Genomic DNA, 17,163 nt, shown 5'->3' on the forward strand with positions numbered 1-17,163 from the left:
GGGACCGGGGTTCGGGGCGTTTGGTCTTCTCTTTTTCAGGGGACAGTGGTGAAATCCCTGCATCTACGCGTTGCCGTTGATGATTTGGATGTGTATGGATAGGTAGGGAAAGAAGGGCAAGGCGGGGCAGGAATATATCAAATGATACCCCTTTACACCTGTGTCTGGTTGTGATTTATTGATGTGACCTTTCGGCTGAGACGGCCCGAATATACAAACTTGTCAATGCTGCAACAGTCTCTTCGTCTCGCAATGGACTTGCTCGATCGCCAGATACCAGTATTCAACGTAAGGACCCTATCCCAGTTATGTCTGTCGTTGGTTCTGGACGCGGCGTTTCCGAGTGCATCTCTGCTACTTCACTTAGCCATTCACACGCATATAAAGCAATGAAAGCAATTCATATTGTTGGCTTAGACCCTTACTGTGTAGACTGTCCATCTCGTCATAACCAGCCATATAAGCATAGCTTGCGTAACCATACTCAGCGTTCCCCCCTCGCAATTACTTTTGGGTAAAACAAAGTGTCCTAGGCCATCATGCTCGCCACTTGGCGCATGAGCCTGTGAAAAGGACTAACCATACGACCCCTTCGGATATCCCCCTTGCTCCTGGTGCTGCCGCCGCCGTTACGGAGCGACTGACTGATGAACGCCTCCCGCATTCATGCACCGACGTCCTCTAGCCCCTGGCGAAGTCCAGGCCTCCTTATTCTCCTTCCTCTCAGCATGGCGCGGGAGAGGATGCACACGTGGGCAGCGACGCCGGAGTGTCGGCGATTTCGCTTGATGCTTGATGCGGCGTCGTACGAAGCGCGCAGCTGGTAGGCAGAGCTGCGAGTCGTACATGCGGAGGTGCTCGGGGCAGGACGCCGACGAGGGAGGAAAAGTTCTGAGAACTTGAACAGCCCGTTCACATGAAATCATCACTGACAATGAGGGTTAGCACGTCAAGATTTCCCACTAAAAAATCATGTTCCTGCGGGTGACTTACTCTCCGAAGCCATCGTCCTCGTAAGTCTTGGTGTCGATGACATCAGCACGGTTGGCGACAAGAGACGTCTTGTTCTTGGAGGCCTTGGTCTTCTTGCCGCCGCCCTGGGCAGCCTTCTCCTCCTTCATCCTCTCGTTGCTGAGGGCAGTGAGAGTGGAGGCAACCTTCTTGACTTGATCGCTGGGAAGATCCTTGGCCAGCTGCTTAGCAAACTCCTGGAGGAAGATGGCGTAGTGGGCCTTCTTGGAGTGGGCGCCGATGATGGGCACGAGGGTGTTGCGGAGGTTCTCGAACTGGGTCTTGGTGGTAGGCTTGAAGAGGGGCAGGTCGGCAATGTTGACGGTGCGGGTAGGGTCGCTGGCGTCAAGGGCAACAGCGGCGCCGGCAGTGGTAGCCTTGCGGCCGGCGGGGACGGAACCGACGTCACCGAAGAGGTCCTGGGCGTGCTTCATGTCGGAGTCCTTCTCGGTGCGGCGAAGACGCTCACGCTTCTGGGCTTCGGTTTCCTCGTCGCTAGATTCGCCCTCAGCGGCGAGCTCGGCGGCGCGGGCGTCCTGACGCTCCTTGATGCGCTGCGCCTTAGACTTCTTGTTGGCTTTGGCCTCAGCCTCGGCGGCAAGCTTGGCGGCTTCGGCCTTCTTCGCCTTCTCGCGCTCTACTTCGGAGTCTTCGGCAGCGTCCCAAGACTCGAGGACCTGGTATCCAATGTCAGTTTGGAGGTCTTAGCGGAGTACAAGAGAGCGGCTCATACGTCACTGTCATCGCCCTCCTCATCATCGAACTTGCGGCGGGTGGCACCGACGGCGGGGGAGGCAGAGCCGCTGGCGCTGCTATCGCTCTCCTCGTCTTCTGTGAGGGTAAATTGTGGTTAGCCAGGTCCTAGACGCAATCAAGGTCTCGCGAGCGTATTGCGGTCGTGTATGGCTCGGCATCTGCTTGGCAAGGAGAAAAATGACATTTTGCCGCGGACCGTCTGGATTTGTGTGCGCGCGCGCAAAGCCGGTGGTGATGGACTTACCCCACTGTCTGGCAGGCATGATGTCAGGTTTGGTTTGTGTGGTTTGCGGGCGTGTGTCGAGTATGGGTGCGTTTGGTGACGAAAGGCTTCTGGTGAGGCTGGAATAGTATCGAGGGCGAAATTTCGTTGGAGGTTGGAGGTTGGAGGGGAAAAAAGTTGAGAGAAGGGCGAACGTAGGTTTTGGCGTTCAAAAGGCGAAAGGGGGCGGAGAATGTAGGCGGGCGGGAAGGGGCGTTTGGGCAGGGAGGGTCCGTCCGGGCTAGGCTTGGACAAAAGGCAGGCGGGTGACAGGCGACAGGCGACGGACGGGAACGAGTCGGAAGGCGCGACCCCAAATTCAGGGCAGTGACTGTGACTGCCTTGTCTACCTGACCTAAATGGCCATGCGCCCTTGCCTGGTTTGGTTGCGACCGTGACTGCTGCAGCTGAAGCAAAGCAATTTCCTGCCGATGTGAGTGCGCGTCAACGAGGCCAACGAGCGAGTCGGGGGGGGGGGGGGGGGGGTTCATCGACAGGTTTCACTTTCAGGCCAGATATTCCTTCCCCTTGCCGTCGTTGTGTCTCCCATTCAGTCTGTACAATGATACGCCTATGCTCGAGGTTGAACACGACCCATGGCATAGCCTAGCACTGGCTATATAGTACTTACTGCCCGAAGCGAAGAAATGCAGATGCCCATGCTTATGCCATGCCCATGCCCATGCCGTACCCATGCCTTTGATCGACGTCCACCACACGAAACCGCACGTTGACCTACCAGCGTGATCTGACCAACCACCACGGTCTCGAAGTACGACGAGAAAACGAAGGAGGGCGGTTTGCAAATGCATCACCACCAAAAGAAACAATAATCCACCTGCCCCTCACTCAGAGTGGGAAAGGCGCGCAAAAGGCCCGCAGGGAGGGGATTCTTCGAGTTTTGGACGGAGGCACGGTTCCTTTCGACAGCGAAACTACGTCACCTCGGCTGGGCTGATGACCCCTCCAACCCCTCGATCAACAGTGTCCTGTTTTTTTCGCTCCCCCCTGCACAATGACAGGTTTGCATGTGCCTCTGGGCTAGGTCTGTTTGTGCGCGCGTGCACTGGCAGGCTGCTGCAGCAAGGTGGCCGGGCTCCACCAGGCCAGGCACGCTTGCGCTCGATTGCTTGCATGGGGGGCCGCTTTCGCCGACCAGTTGTGCGGGATGAAGGAAGGGGATGGAACCTGTTCGCATGAAGGCCTTTCGAGGCCAATCTCCAACGGCGGTTTGTGAGCGCATCACGAAGATCATGGTGTTTTCGACTCGATGACCAACCCTACGTACGCGTGCCCTTCTACTCCCCTGCAGCCTGTGAGGCATTGTTCTCGACTGCCAGAGTGCTTAGCCCTATCGAACTCAACCGCACAGCCCAATCAGCCTGTGTTGCTGCCTAAGCCTCCCCAATGAGGCCAAATCCCACGCCTGTATCTACAGCGCAGTGACTCACTGATGCAAGCTCGGACCTTCCGCTCCACACTCGCTGATTGCGTTGAGCGCCTTGGCTGCAGGACCCATCTATAAATTGCTCTGGTCACCCCACCCCTTCTTGCCCTTCTTTTCCTCTTTCTCTTCTTTATCTGAGTGCAAGGGCTTTACGCGTATCAGTGAGGATTCGTCCGAGATCGTGTTTTTGCTAGTTGAAAACTATAACCTATGACCACTCCTAGTTGGCTTCGGCTGGCTAGGGAATTTTTGACACGTTTCTCTCGATGGACATTTTCCACTTTCATTGCTCTTGGTCTGCGGACCACAGCGAAGAAGGTCTTGTACGTGATCGCCGTCAACGGTTTGAATGACAGCCAATTTCATGTGCTGACAGGAAAGATGACGTGGAGCTGAGCTCGTTCTTTGCTTCAGCCTCACTCTCACTGCATGATGACCGTAAACGCTGCACAAATGTCCTATTCGCGTCGTTCCTCGTTCCTAGCGAAAGTACAGCCAACCAATATTGATTGACAACCCGTGAGGCCAGGTACACCCTCGGCCGCTTCATTGTCGAGGCCGCGCAGCGTGTGTGTTATTCCCGCCATCCCGAACCGCCGCAGGGGCCACGAGCCTCCAGAAAGCAGCGACACGACTGCTCCCATTTGCGCTGAATAACCAACCACTGGCGGCGTCGTGACCCCGTCATCAAACACCGAAGAGGCCCGGGGCGACTCGATCAGGTCAGCGAAAAAAGGCTATTCCAGGCGCATCCACCAGGACCAGGAGGAGCGCCATTCGCGGTCGCGCGACCAGCACGAAAATAGCGCGGAAGCCTCCCTTTCTGTGGCAGGCTGTCCCGGCACGTCCCGACAGGAAACAAGAGTCATTCGTCGCATACTTCCCAATACGGCACTGCCACGAAACCTTGGACGGCGACTGCCAAATGGCATGGTTGTTGTTCCCGTGCTCGGTTCGTATCGAGGCCATGCTCTCTGGGGCTCCATCTCGGGGTTTGACAGACAAGAGAAAATTCTCGATTTGCGTCAGAATGGCAGACCCGGCCGTTCTTCGTGCCCACGTTCCTGGGTTGTGTTTTCGATGGAGCCTCATGACCTTTGTGGCCTTGCAGTCTCCATCTTGGGTAGGACAGAGGCTTTCTACGGTGACGGCGCGGGCGTCGTATATAAGTCGTTGAGCATCCTCGAGCATCGTGCTGGTTGGACTGTCGTACACCATCAAGACTTACATCATCATTCAATATCATCCTTGACTACCCATCTTACCTAAACGACACATCATACTATATCCGATACTCTGTCAACACCAACACCCATGCTCTCAACAAGAACCTCCACCAAGCTCTGCGCCCCTCGGCAAGCGGCCCAGCTAGCACGAGCTGTTGCCCTGTCCAGCACCAGCACCAGCCATATCGCCTTCCTCGGCCACCCAGCATCCCTGCGAACGACGACTCTCTACCACCCGTCCTCCCAGCGCAACTTTTCGAGCACCCCAGCCTCCCGCCTCCGTGACTTCTTCCCAGCCAAGGAGACGGAACAGATCCGCAAGACGGCCCCGGCATGGCCACACGAGGGTTACTCCGAGGCCGACATGCTCGCCGTCGTGCCAGGCCACCGCGCCCCTGAGACCTGGGGCGACTGGGCTGCGTGGAAGTTTGTGCGCGTCGCCAGGTGGACGATGGACCGCGCAACGGGACTGAAGCCTGAGCAGCAGGTCGACAAGAAGAATCCCACCACCGCCGTGGTGGCCAACGAGCCCTTGACAGAGGCACAGTGGCTCGTACGCTTCATTTTCCTGGAGAGCATAGCGGGAGGTACGGAACCCCTTCCCCGTATTGGCATGGCATGGAACGACCATCAGCTAACATCCAACCAAACAGTTCCAGGCATGGTCGCTGGCATGCTCCGCCATCTCGGCAGCCTTCGTCGCATGAAGCGTGACAACGGCTGGATCGAGACGCTGCTCGAGGAGTCTTACAATGAGCGCATGCACCTGCTGACCTTTATGAAGATGTCGGAGCCGGGCTGGTTCATGAAGGTCATGCTCATCGGTGCCCAGGGCGTCTTCTTCAACGGCATGTTCCTGTCGTATCTCGTCTCGCCCAAGATCACGCATCGCTTCGTCGGCTACCTCGAGGAGGAGGCCGTACACACGTATTCGCGCTGCATCCGCGAGATCGAGGAAGGTCAACTGCCCAAGTGGTCGGATCCCAACTTTAACATTCCCGACCTGGCAGTGCAGTATTGGAACATTCCAGAGGGGAAGAGGACGATGCGTGATCTGATTCTATACATCAGAGCTGATGGTCAGTACTTTCTTGGGGCAGCGGTCTTCGCGAATTTCTTGCTGACAATATTGGCAGAGGCTGTTCACCGCGGCGTCAACCACACGTTGAGTAACCTCAACCAGAACGAGGACCCGAATCCCTTCACCAGCGAGTACAAAGACGGTCACAAGCCGGCAGCAGCCCTCAAGCCGGCTGGGTACGAGAGGGCTGAGGTCATCTAGGGACTTCACTGGCAGGTTCTCTTTGTCAGTATCGGAAGGAAAAGGAACCAGGGCAGAATTGTACAATACGAACCGATGATACCATTAGACTGGGGAGTTTGATGCTTTTTTTAGGAGTTAGCCGCTGGGCGTACCCTCCTCCGTGTAGAATATCTGCAAGCTGCCATCATCAGATGGCCATGACCAAGACTTGGGGATGGCCAATTGGTCACCACTTCTTTCGACTGCTCACATCACCTGTCACGATACACATCAACGCATCTTGGCATCGTCGTATCCTTTGAAGTCGTGAACCGATGTTGCACTGCCCGAGACGCCATCATGGCATTGAGTCTTGTGCTAGTAATCAACACTTGGTGATCAACCCCACAAATGCCAAGAGGTAAGGCAGACTTGTCCGATATTCAGCACATCTCCGCTTCGGTCCATGATGGACAGGCACCAGTGACGATGGCGCGACGCGGGGTTGGTGATCTGCCACGAAGCCGCAGGTCCAGACGCAAAGATTGATTGGGGGATCGACAGTCATCTTGGCAGCACTGCCCGAGCATCTACAAGGGGCGATAACGCGGTCCAACAAAACACAGCGCGATCTGCCACATGGTTTGACGGATAATGGCTGTCCAGGTGTGCGTTGCCGTAGTCATGAGGAGGAAATCGTATACACGGCGGGCAGGACACGGCCCGGGACGAGACCCAAAGAGATGCTTCATTAATCACCAACATTGCCCCTACCGCTACCCCGCGGCAGTTATGGCGTCGGTTCTATAAATAAATCCGGGACAGGCAGGTGGGTGGTCGGCTCGAGGAGAGCTTCAGGCGACATGCAACCCCGCCACAGATCAGGCCACGCCGTGCCGGCCGTCTCTAGGGGAGGGCCCGCGTGGGACGGCCGAATCACGTAGCTCGACGAGTTGTCTGAAACGTGTCGGATGGATCGAAACAAGCTTAAGTTGCATTGGCCAGGACACGGCGGGTCGCAAGAAGCTTCACGACGAAGATGCCGACCGACACAAGGGCCTAGGAGACATTCGGTTCCCGGCTCACGATGCTGGGGGTTGATGGGAATGCTGGTGAGGTCATCCCGTAGTACGTAGGCGGGCCGCGAATTGTCGGGGCTGTGCAGACTCTGAACAACTCAATTGCTGGACTCTGGACTCGGTGAGCAGTTGACAAGCGGTGTACAACCCCAAGCTCGAAAGCCCAGCATTACATGTTGACGCAGATGTAGTAGGAGGGTTGGCTTGGTGAGTAGCTCGCTCAGGTAGTGAGGCTTGGGGTGTGTTGGTCTTCGTAGGCTTGTACCAAATGCATATTAAAAAATACAACGACATGGATTGATCTTGGGTCAACATGCGAATGTCGTCGACGGGGGTGTGCATGCCCCCGTGGGCTGGTGTTGCCACAGACGCCCGCTTTACCCAGCCCAGAAACTTGGTGCTCGGTGGCCAAGCTTGGAACCTGAATTCAGTTGAGGCTAATGACTGTGCCTCCCGCAGGTTGCGCGTGGCGAGGCACCAAAGACAGTCGATTGGTGAACGAGGAAACGGTATCTGCCAGTGAGCAGGGTCTGGCACGACACTACCGAGTTCATAGACAACGCTGCATCATGTGACTGGCCATGGGTACGGAGTTGGGGTTTCCAGAACGTACCTACCTCATCACCTACCTACCTTAGGTACACAGACAGGCAGGCCATAAGCGCTGCGTAGTGTCATTTCGGACGGAAGGCATGGATGAATGGACAAAGCAGGCGCACAGGGCCCCTCCCGGCTGTTCCTGCCTCGTCTCGCCTCATCTCACTACACCACACGGATGGTCGATGCCTCGGGCGAGGACAAGATCGCGGGCGTGCTGGCCTGTTGTCAGGCGCTACCGTTGCCAAGGCCAGGCAATTGTGCAAGGCAATCTCTCGTCCAAAAAGTCAAAGTGATCAAGTGCCCCCTTTCACTTCCCTGCCGTGCTGCCTGCCGACCTACCAAATCCACGCGTGGACTCGTTCCATGCCAGCGCCTTGTTACTACGTTATGTGTTGTAGACAGCGAGGTCTCGCCCTTGAGACGATGGATGGGCTACTGGTCTGCTAAGTCGAATGCACGGAGGCAGCCCATGTCCTAAACCCACTCATTCGCTCCTATCCCATCCCACCTTGCCCGGCACGATCAAGCTCTCGACACTACCAAGGCACTGACAGGGCCCCCTACTTCCTCATCTCATCTTCAAGCGCATCTCATCTCGTCTCTCACCTGAGTGTCCTAGTAGGTACCGCACTGTCGAGCACATCTCTTTGACTTTCCCGCACGCCGAGACTTGTGCTCCCAACCCCGTCTGGGTGCTCTGAGGAAGAGCAGCAGGCACCTACCTACCCAAGAGACCTAGGTGAGGTAGCGAAGGTACCTTCCCTACCTTCCTCGGGCTCAGTGCATTCCATCGCCTTCATCTTCGTCCCTGCGTTTTCGACAACAGCGTATCTTGGAACCCCCCCCCCCCCCTCTCCGCCCGCCAGTCGGTCACAAGTCAAGTACCATCGACCCCGCGCTTACCACTGCTCCCACCATCGCTCTTGTTGCACATTTCCGTCCCCTCGCAGGCCCATCGCCAGTACCACAACTGTAACGCCCTTGGCCTCTACCTAGTCATACTCGATCTATCTGCGACCCATTTGTGCGCATTCACCTACACAGTGCTTCATCAATCCAGTCACCAACGAGGCTCCAGCGCTCATCTACCCTAGGGGCCCAGAAGGCCTTGGCATTGACTAGCCCGTGCCAATCCGGTCCGAAGCAGAAGGTGTATTTCGACGTCCAAGAAAGAAGACATCATCGTGGTACCTGTCTCATCGCACTCCAAACCGAGGTGGTTAGACTGATCTTTACTCCAACTCGCCTTGTTTCCCTTGAGACCTGATTCCTGGACCCCTCCCCCATCGACTAGGGAACCCAATACCCTAAGTACCACGACCACCACCACTACCATTGACAGCGTACCGCGTATCTCAAACGTGCACAGCCTTGTGGGCACCATCCACTTTGGGAACCGGCGCACACTGCAGCAGAAAACCAGCAACAGAGTAGGTGACGGTGAGAAAAGGGTGGAACCCCTCCTCAGCATACCGAGCGAGCACTTGCCCACCCTGTCCCGTCACTGTTTGGGTTCATTCAACGCGACCAGCACAATCGTCAGGCGCCAACACACCGGGCTTTCTGCACCTCTGTACCCTCTTGCACTACGCTCTTGAGACGCCGCGCCAGAATCAAAAAAAGTCCTTTCTACTGGCGAGTTCCCCAAATCCGCGCAAGGACGTCCGGCCGCCGCTCGCCTCGCTTTGTCTCGTCTCGACTCGTCTCGTGTCATCCGTCACCCCCGCCATTTATTCCTCCCCAACTCACACCGACGAGTCCCCAGTCACACAACCATTTCCGGCCGTCTCCCTCACAAAGCACCCCAACCGCCGGCACCCCAAGACCTGTCTCACGACGAGCCCGACTGACAGAGACCATCCTCTGACTCGACCTTTGCTTCACAGCGTCCACCAGAGCTCCCGAGCGGCCTATCACAGGACGATCGCAAGAGCACGCGCGCCAAGGTTCCCCGACCCCCCGCCGGCGCCCACCACTCGACTCGCCTAAGCACAGCCCCAGGGCGGTGCCGTCCCTGGAAAGGCTGACTGCCAAACTGCCTCGCACCGCAACATACTCTGTTTCTAAAGACAGCAACATTCACGCAACCTCGCTCTTGGACCTGACGTACTCACGACACGTCCCCAACCATGGATCAGCAAGCTCAACATCGCGGGCGGTCCCCGTCTGCCGGCCACCAGCAACAGCCTCATATAAAACAACAACATTCTACGTCCCCCGCTCCGTACCCGGCCCAGAATGAGCCCTCCATCGGTCTCGGTCTCGGTCTTGATCAATCTGCCACCCAAGCCTTCGCCGGAGCAGCCACGTCCTCCAATCCCGACTTCACAGCCTTTAACAACAGCAGTAGCTTCCTCAACAGCCAGCAGCCTGGTCAGTCATTCGGACAGACCAGCCTGAACGACCCGGCAGGCTTTGCCGGCAATCAAGCCAGCCAGGCCTTCCTCGATCCGACCTTTGCTGGCAACGAATTCTCTCTGTTTCCTCCAGCCAATAGTCCAGGCCAAGGGGATCACTTCAACTCGCCTCTCTTCGACCCGACTCTCAATCCCACCGACATGAGCACCATGGCCATGCCCCAGAGTCATCATTCCCCCACGCCTCCCCATCTACTGAACCCTGATCCTCACCAACCTGGCTCTGCTCACCACTCCCCTTCTTTCAACCAGCACCAGTTCTCGTCGCCCCCGGGCAACCACTCACGGCATGCGTCACTTGGCCCGGAAGCCGCCCTTCTCCCCAACCAGATGAGCGACTGGACCCAGCCGCAGTTCCAGGGCCACAGGAGAAGCCCTTCAGCACACTCCGACGTTTCGTCGGCTGCGCCATCGCCGAACCTCGTCAGCTCCGACAGCTTCGAGGGCATCGGTAATCACTCGCCCATGCAACGCCCTACCGACCCTGCCCTGTTCTCCTCAATGCAGGGGTTCGACAGCTTCACCATTTCCGACGCTACCCACAGCAGCCCGAACCTTCAGGCGTCGCGAAGCCCCTCGCATAGCCCGGCCATGTCGCCGCGCATTCTTCCCCAGTCGATGACCGATCTCCACCAGCAGCCGACCTACGGCATGGCAAATCACAGCACATACGGCGGGCTGCAGTCGTCGGAAGCTTTCCCCACGCTTCAGCAGCATAGCGGTCCTGAAATGCCGCAGATGGCTCCTGCGATCAACATCGAGTTTGCGCCAGCAGCTCGCCAGAACTCGTTCGAACCACCGAAACCCCCCATGGACCAAGACTCCTTGACACCGCCAGAGCGAGGTAAGCGTTTATGAACCTGCAAGCATCTCAGACGCCAAACTGACCATACAACCATAGGACGACCGCGGTCGCGCCCTCGCGCCGTCACGGACCCGTTCAACAGCGGAGGAAATGTGATTGTGGGACGTCTTCACAGCAACTCAGACGCGGGCCTCTCCCCTCATATGAACTCGGGTCTTTCTCCTCGATCAGACGCGGCGCGCTCGCTGTCACCTCTCGACCGCCAGGGCACGAGCCCTTCCAGGAGGCGTCAGTCGACATCTGCAGTGCCCAACAACGTGATTGCCCTGCGATTGGCAGACCCAGAGTACCAGAATGCGCAGGACAGTGGCAATGCGAAGAGGGTCCAAAAGCACCCAGCGACGTTCCAGTGCAACTTGTGTCCCAAGCGGTTTACTCGCGCGTACAATCTGAGATCGCATCTGCGGACCCACACGGACGAGAGGCCGTTCGTCTGCACCGTGTGTGGCAAGGCCTTTGCACGCCAGCATGATCGCAAACGTCACGAGGGCCTTCACTCGGGCGAGAAGAAGTTTGTTTGCAAGGGCGATCTCAAAGCCGGCGGTCAGTGGGGTTGCGGACGGCGGTTTGCTCGTGCCGACGCTCTCGGCAGGCATTTCAGGTCCGAGGCTGGTCGGATCTGCATCAAGCCGCTGCTCGACGAGGAGATGGTCGAGAGGAACCGCGTCTGGCAGGAGCAGCGCATGCAGAACATGGCGCACAACATGACGGCTCCCCAGATGGGCGGCTTGGAGGCTCCTCCTGGCTACCCCATGGACCCCAACGGCCAGTGGCTGCCGCAAGCCCTGCTGGTGCAATACCCTGCACTGGCGGGCATGAACTGGTCAGGCCAGGATGCCAACAGTGGCATGGAGGACGATATTTCGGGACGGTCTTCGTTTGATGCTAGCGACTACGAGGGCGAAGAAGGCGGATACGTCAGCGGCCCGGGTACGGGATTCGGTGACGGAGGTGTGAGCCAAAACTTTGGCGAGGTGGGCTATGCGAGCGACTATGGCGGTCGCTAGGTGTGCATTTTTTTTTTGTGTTCTTTCCTTTTTCTTCGTATTGAGAGTCTCGTGTGCTGTGTTGCGTTGCGTCAGGTTTACGACTTGCTGATGTTTCATGGCCATTCTCATCCTGGTCACGACGGCCTGATCGATTTCTCACGGGCCCCACCCGTTGACGCGGCTTCTTGCTCGCTTACAAGTTTACGACGACCTTTTTTTTTTCTTTCTTCATTGCGATTCCCTTACCGGACCTACGACTTGTCATTACCTACCATGAACCCGGCGTTGTTTGACGGGGGGCTTTGAAACGGGCACTCGGGTGGGACAGAGGCACAACGCATTCGAGAGGACCGGCTTGGTGTCGGGCTCAGGCTCGGGCTTGGATTGGTGAATTCTGGACGATAGATGGCCTTGTTTCTACATAGATACCACGCTGAATGAACGTTACGTTGAACTCATTGTTGTTTGAGGCGGTGTGACTTTGGTCGGGATTCTTGGTGACAAAGCAGGCGATCAGACTTCTTGCCAAGATGACTGCCACACGACCGCTAGCCTTCCGTCTCGATAATACCAAGCGTGCTTTCCAAGTGCTTTCGCAGAGTAAGCGAGGTGAATTTGTCGTGTCAGCAGTGGCTGACGGCCACCGATACGCGTGTTGCTTTGGACTTAGTAAGGGCAGTCGCAAACCTTGCGTCCAAGCTCTCGGGTTGAACGTCATGGCCCGTCATGCATGCGGGGCCATGCTGGCCCCACGCATACTACTTCGTTACCGCACACTACCTCAGTACGTTCGACGCCTCTGTCAACGCCCAACCTTGAAGCCACGAAGCTTGGCAGTCATCGGCAGGTCTTCTCACAGTTTTGAGGCTTGAGAACAACTCATGCTGCTTGGAACGATGGTACACTGGGAGGAAGAGACCGAGCAATCAGCATCTCGCCCAAGGACGAGGATTGTCGGGAAACCCGATGATCGGCAAAAGCTTCGATGCATGGCCGATAGGCCGCTGGCTCAACCGACCACATGGGGGGCGGCGTGCCGTCAGTGACATCTTCTCCCTTCTGGGCCAAGGGACAATTCGAGTCAATGATGCGATCCAGCCGCCGGTGCCACCCCACGGGGCCACTTCGACTGGCTTCGGCGCCCACCTGGTCGGCGCATCACAGGCGGGGATGCGTCCGTTTTCTGCTGACAGTGGATGTCTGATTTGAAATCAGGCAGTCCGCGACAACGTTATGGACATGTCCTCGTACAAAAACCGCAACGGCTGCTCCCTTGTATTCTCTCGAAGCCGACTCTCAAGCAACCAACTTTCCATTCTTCCAGCATTGAGCATTGAGCATTGAGCAGAAACACCACCACATCGCCCACCATGCCCGCCAACCAAGCCGTCAAGACCATCACCGCAGGCAACGCCCAGGTTGTTGACGCCGACATCCCCAAGCTGCCCGCCGATGACTACATCCTCGTCAAGACGACGGCGGTGGCCATCAACCCCACCGACTGGAAGCACATTGACCTCGCCGACAAGATGCCCTGCGAGAACAGCTGGGTCGGCTGCGACTACGCCGGCGTCGTCGAGGAGGTCGGCTCCGGCGTGACCAAGGCGTTCAAGAAGGGCGACCGCATTTGCGGACCCGTTAATGGCTCCAATGGCCTGCGCGAGACGGACGGCAGCTTTGCGCGCTACATTGCCGTCAAGGGCGACTTGCAGATCAAGACACCCGACAACATTAGCGATGAGGAGGCCGCCACGCTCGGCATTGCCGTATCCACCATTGTAAGCCCCCCTCCCCTTCTTTCCTTTGATCTATATTTGGGAGTTCTCTCCCCGCGTGTGCATTAGTGAACAGGCGACTGACAAGATACACAGGGCCAAGGACTCTACCAAACCCTCAAGCTGCCCCTCCCCTCCTCCCCCGCCGAAAAGCCGTTCCCCGTCCTCATCTATGGGGGCAGCACAGCCATGGGCATCTCGGGCATCCAGTACGCCAAGCTCTCGGGCCTCACCGTCGTGACGACCGCCTCGCCCCACAACTTTGACTACGTCAAGTCCCTCGGCGCCGACGCCGTCTTCGACTACAAGTCGCCCACCCTCGTCGACGACATTCGCGCCTACACAAACGGCCAGCTCAGGCACGCCTGGGACTGCCAGTCCACCAACGAGTCGGCCCTCCTCGCCGCCCGCTGCCTCGCAGACGAAGGCGGCCACATTGCCACGCTGCTGCCCGTGTCGCGCACCAAGGTCGCCGAGGTCAACGACAAGATCAAAGTCGAGCTCAGCATGTACTACACCATCTTTGGCGAGGAGTACAACTACTTTGGCACGCAGCCGGCCGTCAAGGAAAACTACGAGTTTGGCAAGACCTTTTGGGAGCTCAGTCGCCGTCTGCTGGCCGAGGGCAAGGTGAAGCCGATCCGCGTCATCCCGAACCGCGGTGGCGAGGGGCTCGAGGGCGTGCTGGTTGGCTTGAAGGAGATGAAGGAGGGCAAGGTGAGCGCTGGAAAACTTGTCTACACGATTTGACTGCATGACAGGGACGAGGCGAAGCTGTGAGAGGATTGAGAAGAAGACAACGGAAATCAAAAAACATAGATACCACGCCAGACCCCAAAATCTGGCGATAAATGAACACAAACTTAGCAACAGAGATACATATCGAGAACCGTGTTCGTCGCTATTCTATACGCTGACTCTCTTCACTGCAGCAGTGATGGTTCAAATGTCCCGGCCTTCCATCACTTGCGCACTGTCCCGCCCCTCGTCAACAAGCTGCTCCATGAATTTCCGGCTGCCGTCCTGATGCGCCTTCTTCGCCTGTCCGGTAGCGAATGGCATGAACAAGCGGGGCCCCTGCATCTTCAGGATCTCGACCATCTCCCACCCTCTGCTGTCCGCGGCGTCGTCTTCCCCGTCAGACCATGTTTCCTCGCCTCCGCCGTGCGCCTTGTCGCCCAGGGGGCCCGATCCGCGCTTCCGCACGATGTACTGCGTCCAGACACGCACGCCTCCGGGCGCGTCGACCCTGACCCTCATGCCGGTCGGTCCGTTCTGGAACACGGCCGGAAAGCGGATCGGCGCGCTGACGGAGCCGAAGATGGGAATGCTCTCGCGGACACGATAGGCTGCGATGCTGTCGGCGTCCGGGAGGAAGAACGGGTCGTTGGCGATGGAGGCGTACGGCACGGGGATCGCGTCCCAGGCTGTTATGGAGTCGTTGGCGCGGAAGACGGGACCGTGCTGGTGGAGGTGGGCGAGGACGGTGGCGGGTGGGATGGATGGCGGGATGGGCGTGCGGATGATGAAGGTTTGTGTGACGGGCATGGCGTATATGGCTCACGACTGGTGTGCACCAGCCCACTGCGTGCTCTTTTGGCTGTTGGCAGAAACGGCGGATACGGTGGTGAGGCACAAGGGGAGGACGTCAATGATGCGCGCGAGGTCTCCTCTGGATACGATGCAGGAAGGGTTGGGACACGATGAAAGGTGTCATTTCGCCGTGGCAATATCACCCATGAGCTATCTTATGATCAGGGGCAACTGGCTATGATGCTCGGAACCTTAAATGTGAGCTTTTGCTCAAGAGCGGAGTGCTTTCAGCGAAACCGAAGGCTTAGAGGGCAGGTGACTGTATTACCAGACAAAGAATGCATCAGGATACACCAAGATGCTTGAGGCCAACTCGACCAGCCCGGATACCGTCGTTTGGTAGCATTGTTCAGCTTATCATCACGTCTGATGAGCTTCGGTCCTGGGACCCTCTTTGTTTCCGATCCTGGTCCTGCAAGCACGGCGTGTCTGAGAAGCCACGGGCGTAGGAACGGCTCGTTGTGAAGGTTCAGCCTCCCGTCCCTTGGGCGGCTCCAGGATGTTGGGCCATGAAGCTAACGACGTTGGCACGACCCGCCTCATGAGCATTGTGGCTTGCATCACCGTGACAGTGGCCGCCACTGACAGCTTGGCCACCTCTCGGCCCTCGTTGGAACACGATCGGCCACGGCCGCTGGAGCCGGGTCGGAAGCAGACAGGTCGGCCTTCGATCGCTTCTGTACCGAAAAGCAGTGGAGATTCACGTCTGTTGAGGTGCTTTCTGACCCCGGTACTTGATAACTACCACGCGACAACCATGCTTCCGCGGATGAAGCTTCGAGGTCTGAGTGGTGACCCATACCTATGGACAACTGCGAGAGAACTTGTAGTCACCACCCCTTGACGGGATTACCAGTGGAGGTAAGAAGGTCCTTCCCACGAGGTGCCCTATGTGCGCCCTATGTCGTGCCTTTGAAAGTGTCGATGCGATTCCCGCTCTGTGCCCGCTTGGCCCGGCTTGGAGGCCACGTACCGTGACTTGCAGCACCAGTTTTGCCTTGTCTTCATCGGACCCAATTTTTCAACCTGAAGGCAGCGCCACGGGCGATGAAGGGACACCTTGTCAAGCCTTGCGCCCCATCTCGGGTCTGACCGCTTGAGAGGACTCGTCTTTGCAGAGAAGGCGCTTGAAAAAAAAAGTGAGTGGCTGGGTATGGATGTGGATGCTGAATGGGGCGCCGGCATCGTTAGACAGCCACGCACGAGACGACAAGTGTACTGCGGCCGGGAGGTAAGGTAAGTCGACGCAAATGCAAAGGCATGTCGACCGATTGGGGATCCCTGCTGCGTTAATGCACTGGCTGCCTCGTCTTGCTTGCCTGCCTCCCTTTTGCCTTCTGCGTTACTGCGTCTTCCCGCCGCCACGAACTGCACCAATTCGCCCGGCCCATGTACGTGACGGCGGCGAACCATGGTGGGAGCAGGGCCACTGGAGGGTCGTGTCTCATGCCGAGGACTGAGAAAAAAAAAAAATTCGAGAAAAATTTGCGCTGCTGCCCGCCGCAATACAACGAAGCTGCACTCATGGCTGTGCTGGTTGGTCGATGTCGGGGTTTGGCGTGTTGTTCGAGGTTTACAGTCGGGGAGCGGTGAAGGCGACGCGATACCGCTTTGGGACCACTCTGGGGGATGAGTGGACGGATCTGCGTGAGATGGGCGCATGGGCGCATGGGCGTGGAGGCAGATGGAGACGAGACGTGTTAGCTCCCGATGTGATGCGCGCTTCCCAGCTGCGATAATACCCGTCCATGCTGCCGCTCCTCTGCCGCATCGAATCGAAGATACATGGTCAGCCGGTGCATGGCTGCCCAGTCCTCATGTAACAGTACCTTAAGGGCATACGTAGTGGTGGTGGGTTGATGGTGAATGGGGCCCGCGTTGGCAGGGCCCCGGCAGGGCG

At 57.6% G+C, this 17,163-nt stretch overlaps 5 protein-coding genes across 5 annotated transcripts; 3 read left to right on the forward strand and 2 right to left on the reverse strand.

Annotated features, from left to right (window-relative positions):
• Nucleotides 1–912: 912 nt before the first annotated feature.
• On the reverse strand, nt 913–2,030 carry HCR1 (Translation initiation factor 3 subunit J component; the record flags this gene model as incomplete). Its single annotated transcript, XM_028634360.1, has 4 exons — nt 913–928; nt 994–1,688; nt 1,745–1,842; nt 2,012–2,030. 4 exons carry the CDS (start codon nt 2,028–2,030, stop codon nt 913–915), a joined length of 828 nt encoding a protein of 275 aa, XP_028499400.1.
• A 2,760-nt stretch (nt 2,031–4,790) lies between these two features.
• On the forward strand, nt 4,791–5,984 carry AOX1_1 (Alternative oxidase, mitochondrial precursor; the record flags this gene model as incomplete). The annotated part of the gene is made up of 1 exon (XM_028634361.1): nt 4,791–5,984. The coding sequence occupies one exon, from the start codon at nt 4,791–4,793 to the stop codon at nt 5,982–5,984; it is 1,194 nt and encodes a 397-aa protein (XP_028499401.1).
• Nucleotides 5,985–9,753: 3,769 nt separating this feature from the next.
• CRZ1 (DNA-binding transcription factor) lies at nt 9,754–11,913 on the forward strand (the record flags this gene model as incomplete). The annotated part of the gene is made up of 2 exons (XM_028634362.1): nt 9,754–10,885; nt 10,943–11,913. 2 exons carry the CDS (start codon nt 9,754–9,756, stop codon nt 11,911–11,913), a joined length of 2,103 nt encoding a protein of 700 aa, XP_028499402.1.
• Nucleotides 11,914–13,265: 1,352 nt separating this feature from the next.
• On the forward strand, nt 13,266–14,420 carry D7B24_000099 (uncharacterized protein; the record flags this gene model as incomplete). Its single annotated transcript, XM_028634363.1, has 2 exons — nt 13,266–13,673; nt 13,767–14,420. 2 exons carry the CDS (start codon nt 13,266–13,268, stop codon nt 14,418–14,420), a joined length of 1,062 nt encoding a protein of 353 aa, XP_028499403.1.
• Nucleotides 14,421–14,612: 192 nt separating this feature from the next.
• Nucleotides 14,613–15,218, reverse strand: D7B24_000100 (uncharacterized protein; the record flags this gene model as incomplete). Its single annotated transcript, XM_028634364.1, has 1 exon — nt 14,613–15,218. The coding sequence occupies one exon, from the start codon at nt 15,216–15,218 to the stop codon at nt 14,613–14,615; it is 606 nt and encodes a 201-aa protein (XP_028499404.1).
• Between the last annotated feature and the right edge of the window lie 1,945 nt (nt 15,219–17,163).

This window comes from Verticillium nonalfalfae (genome assembly GCF_003724135.2).
Source record: "Verticillium nonalfalfae strain VnAa140/NRRL 66861 chromosome Unknown scaffold_1, whole genome shotgun sequence".
Classification (NCBI taxonomy): Eukaryota; Fungi; Ascomycota; class Sordariomycetes; order Glomerellales; family Plectosphaerellaceae; genus Verticillium; species Verticillium nonalfalfae.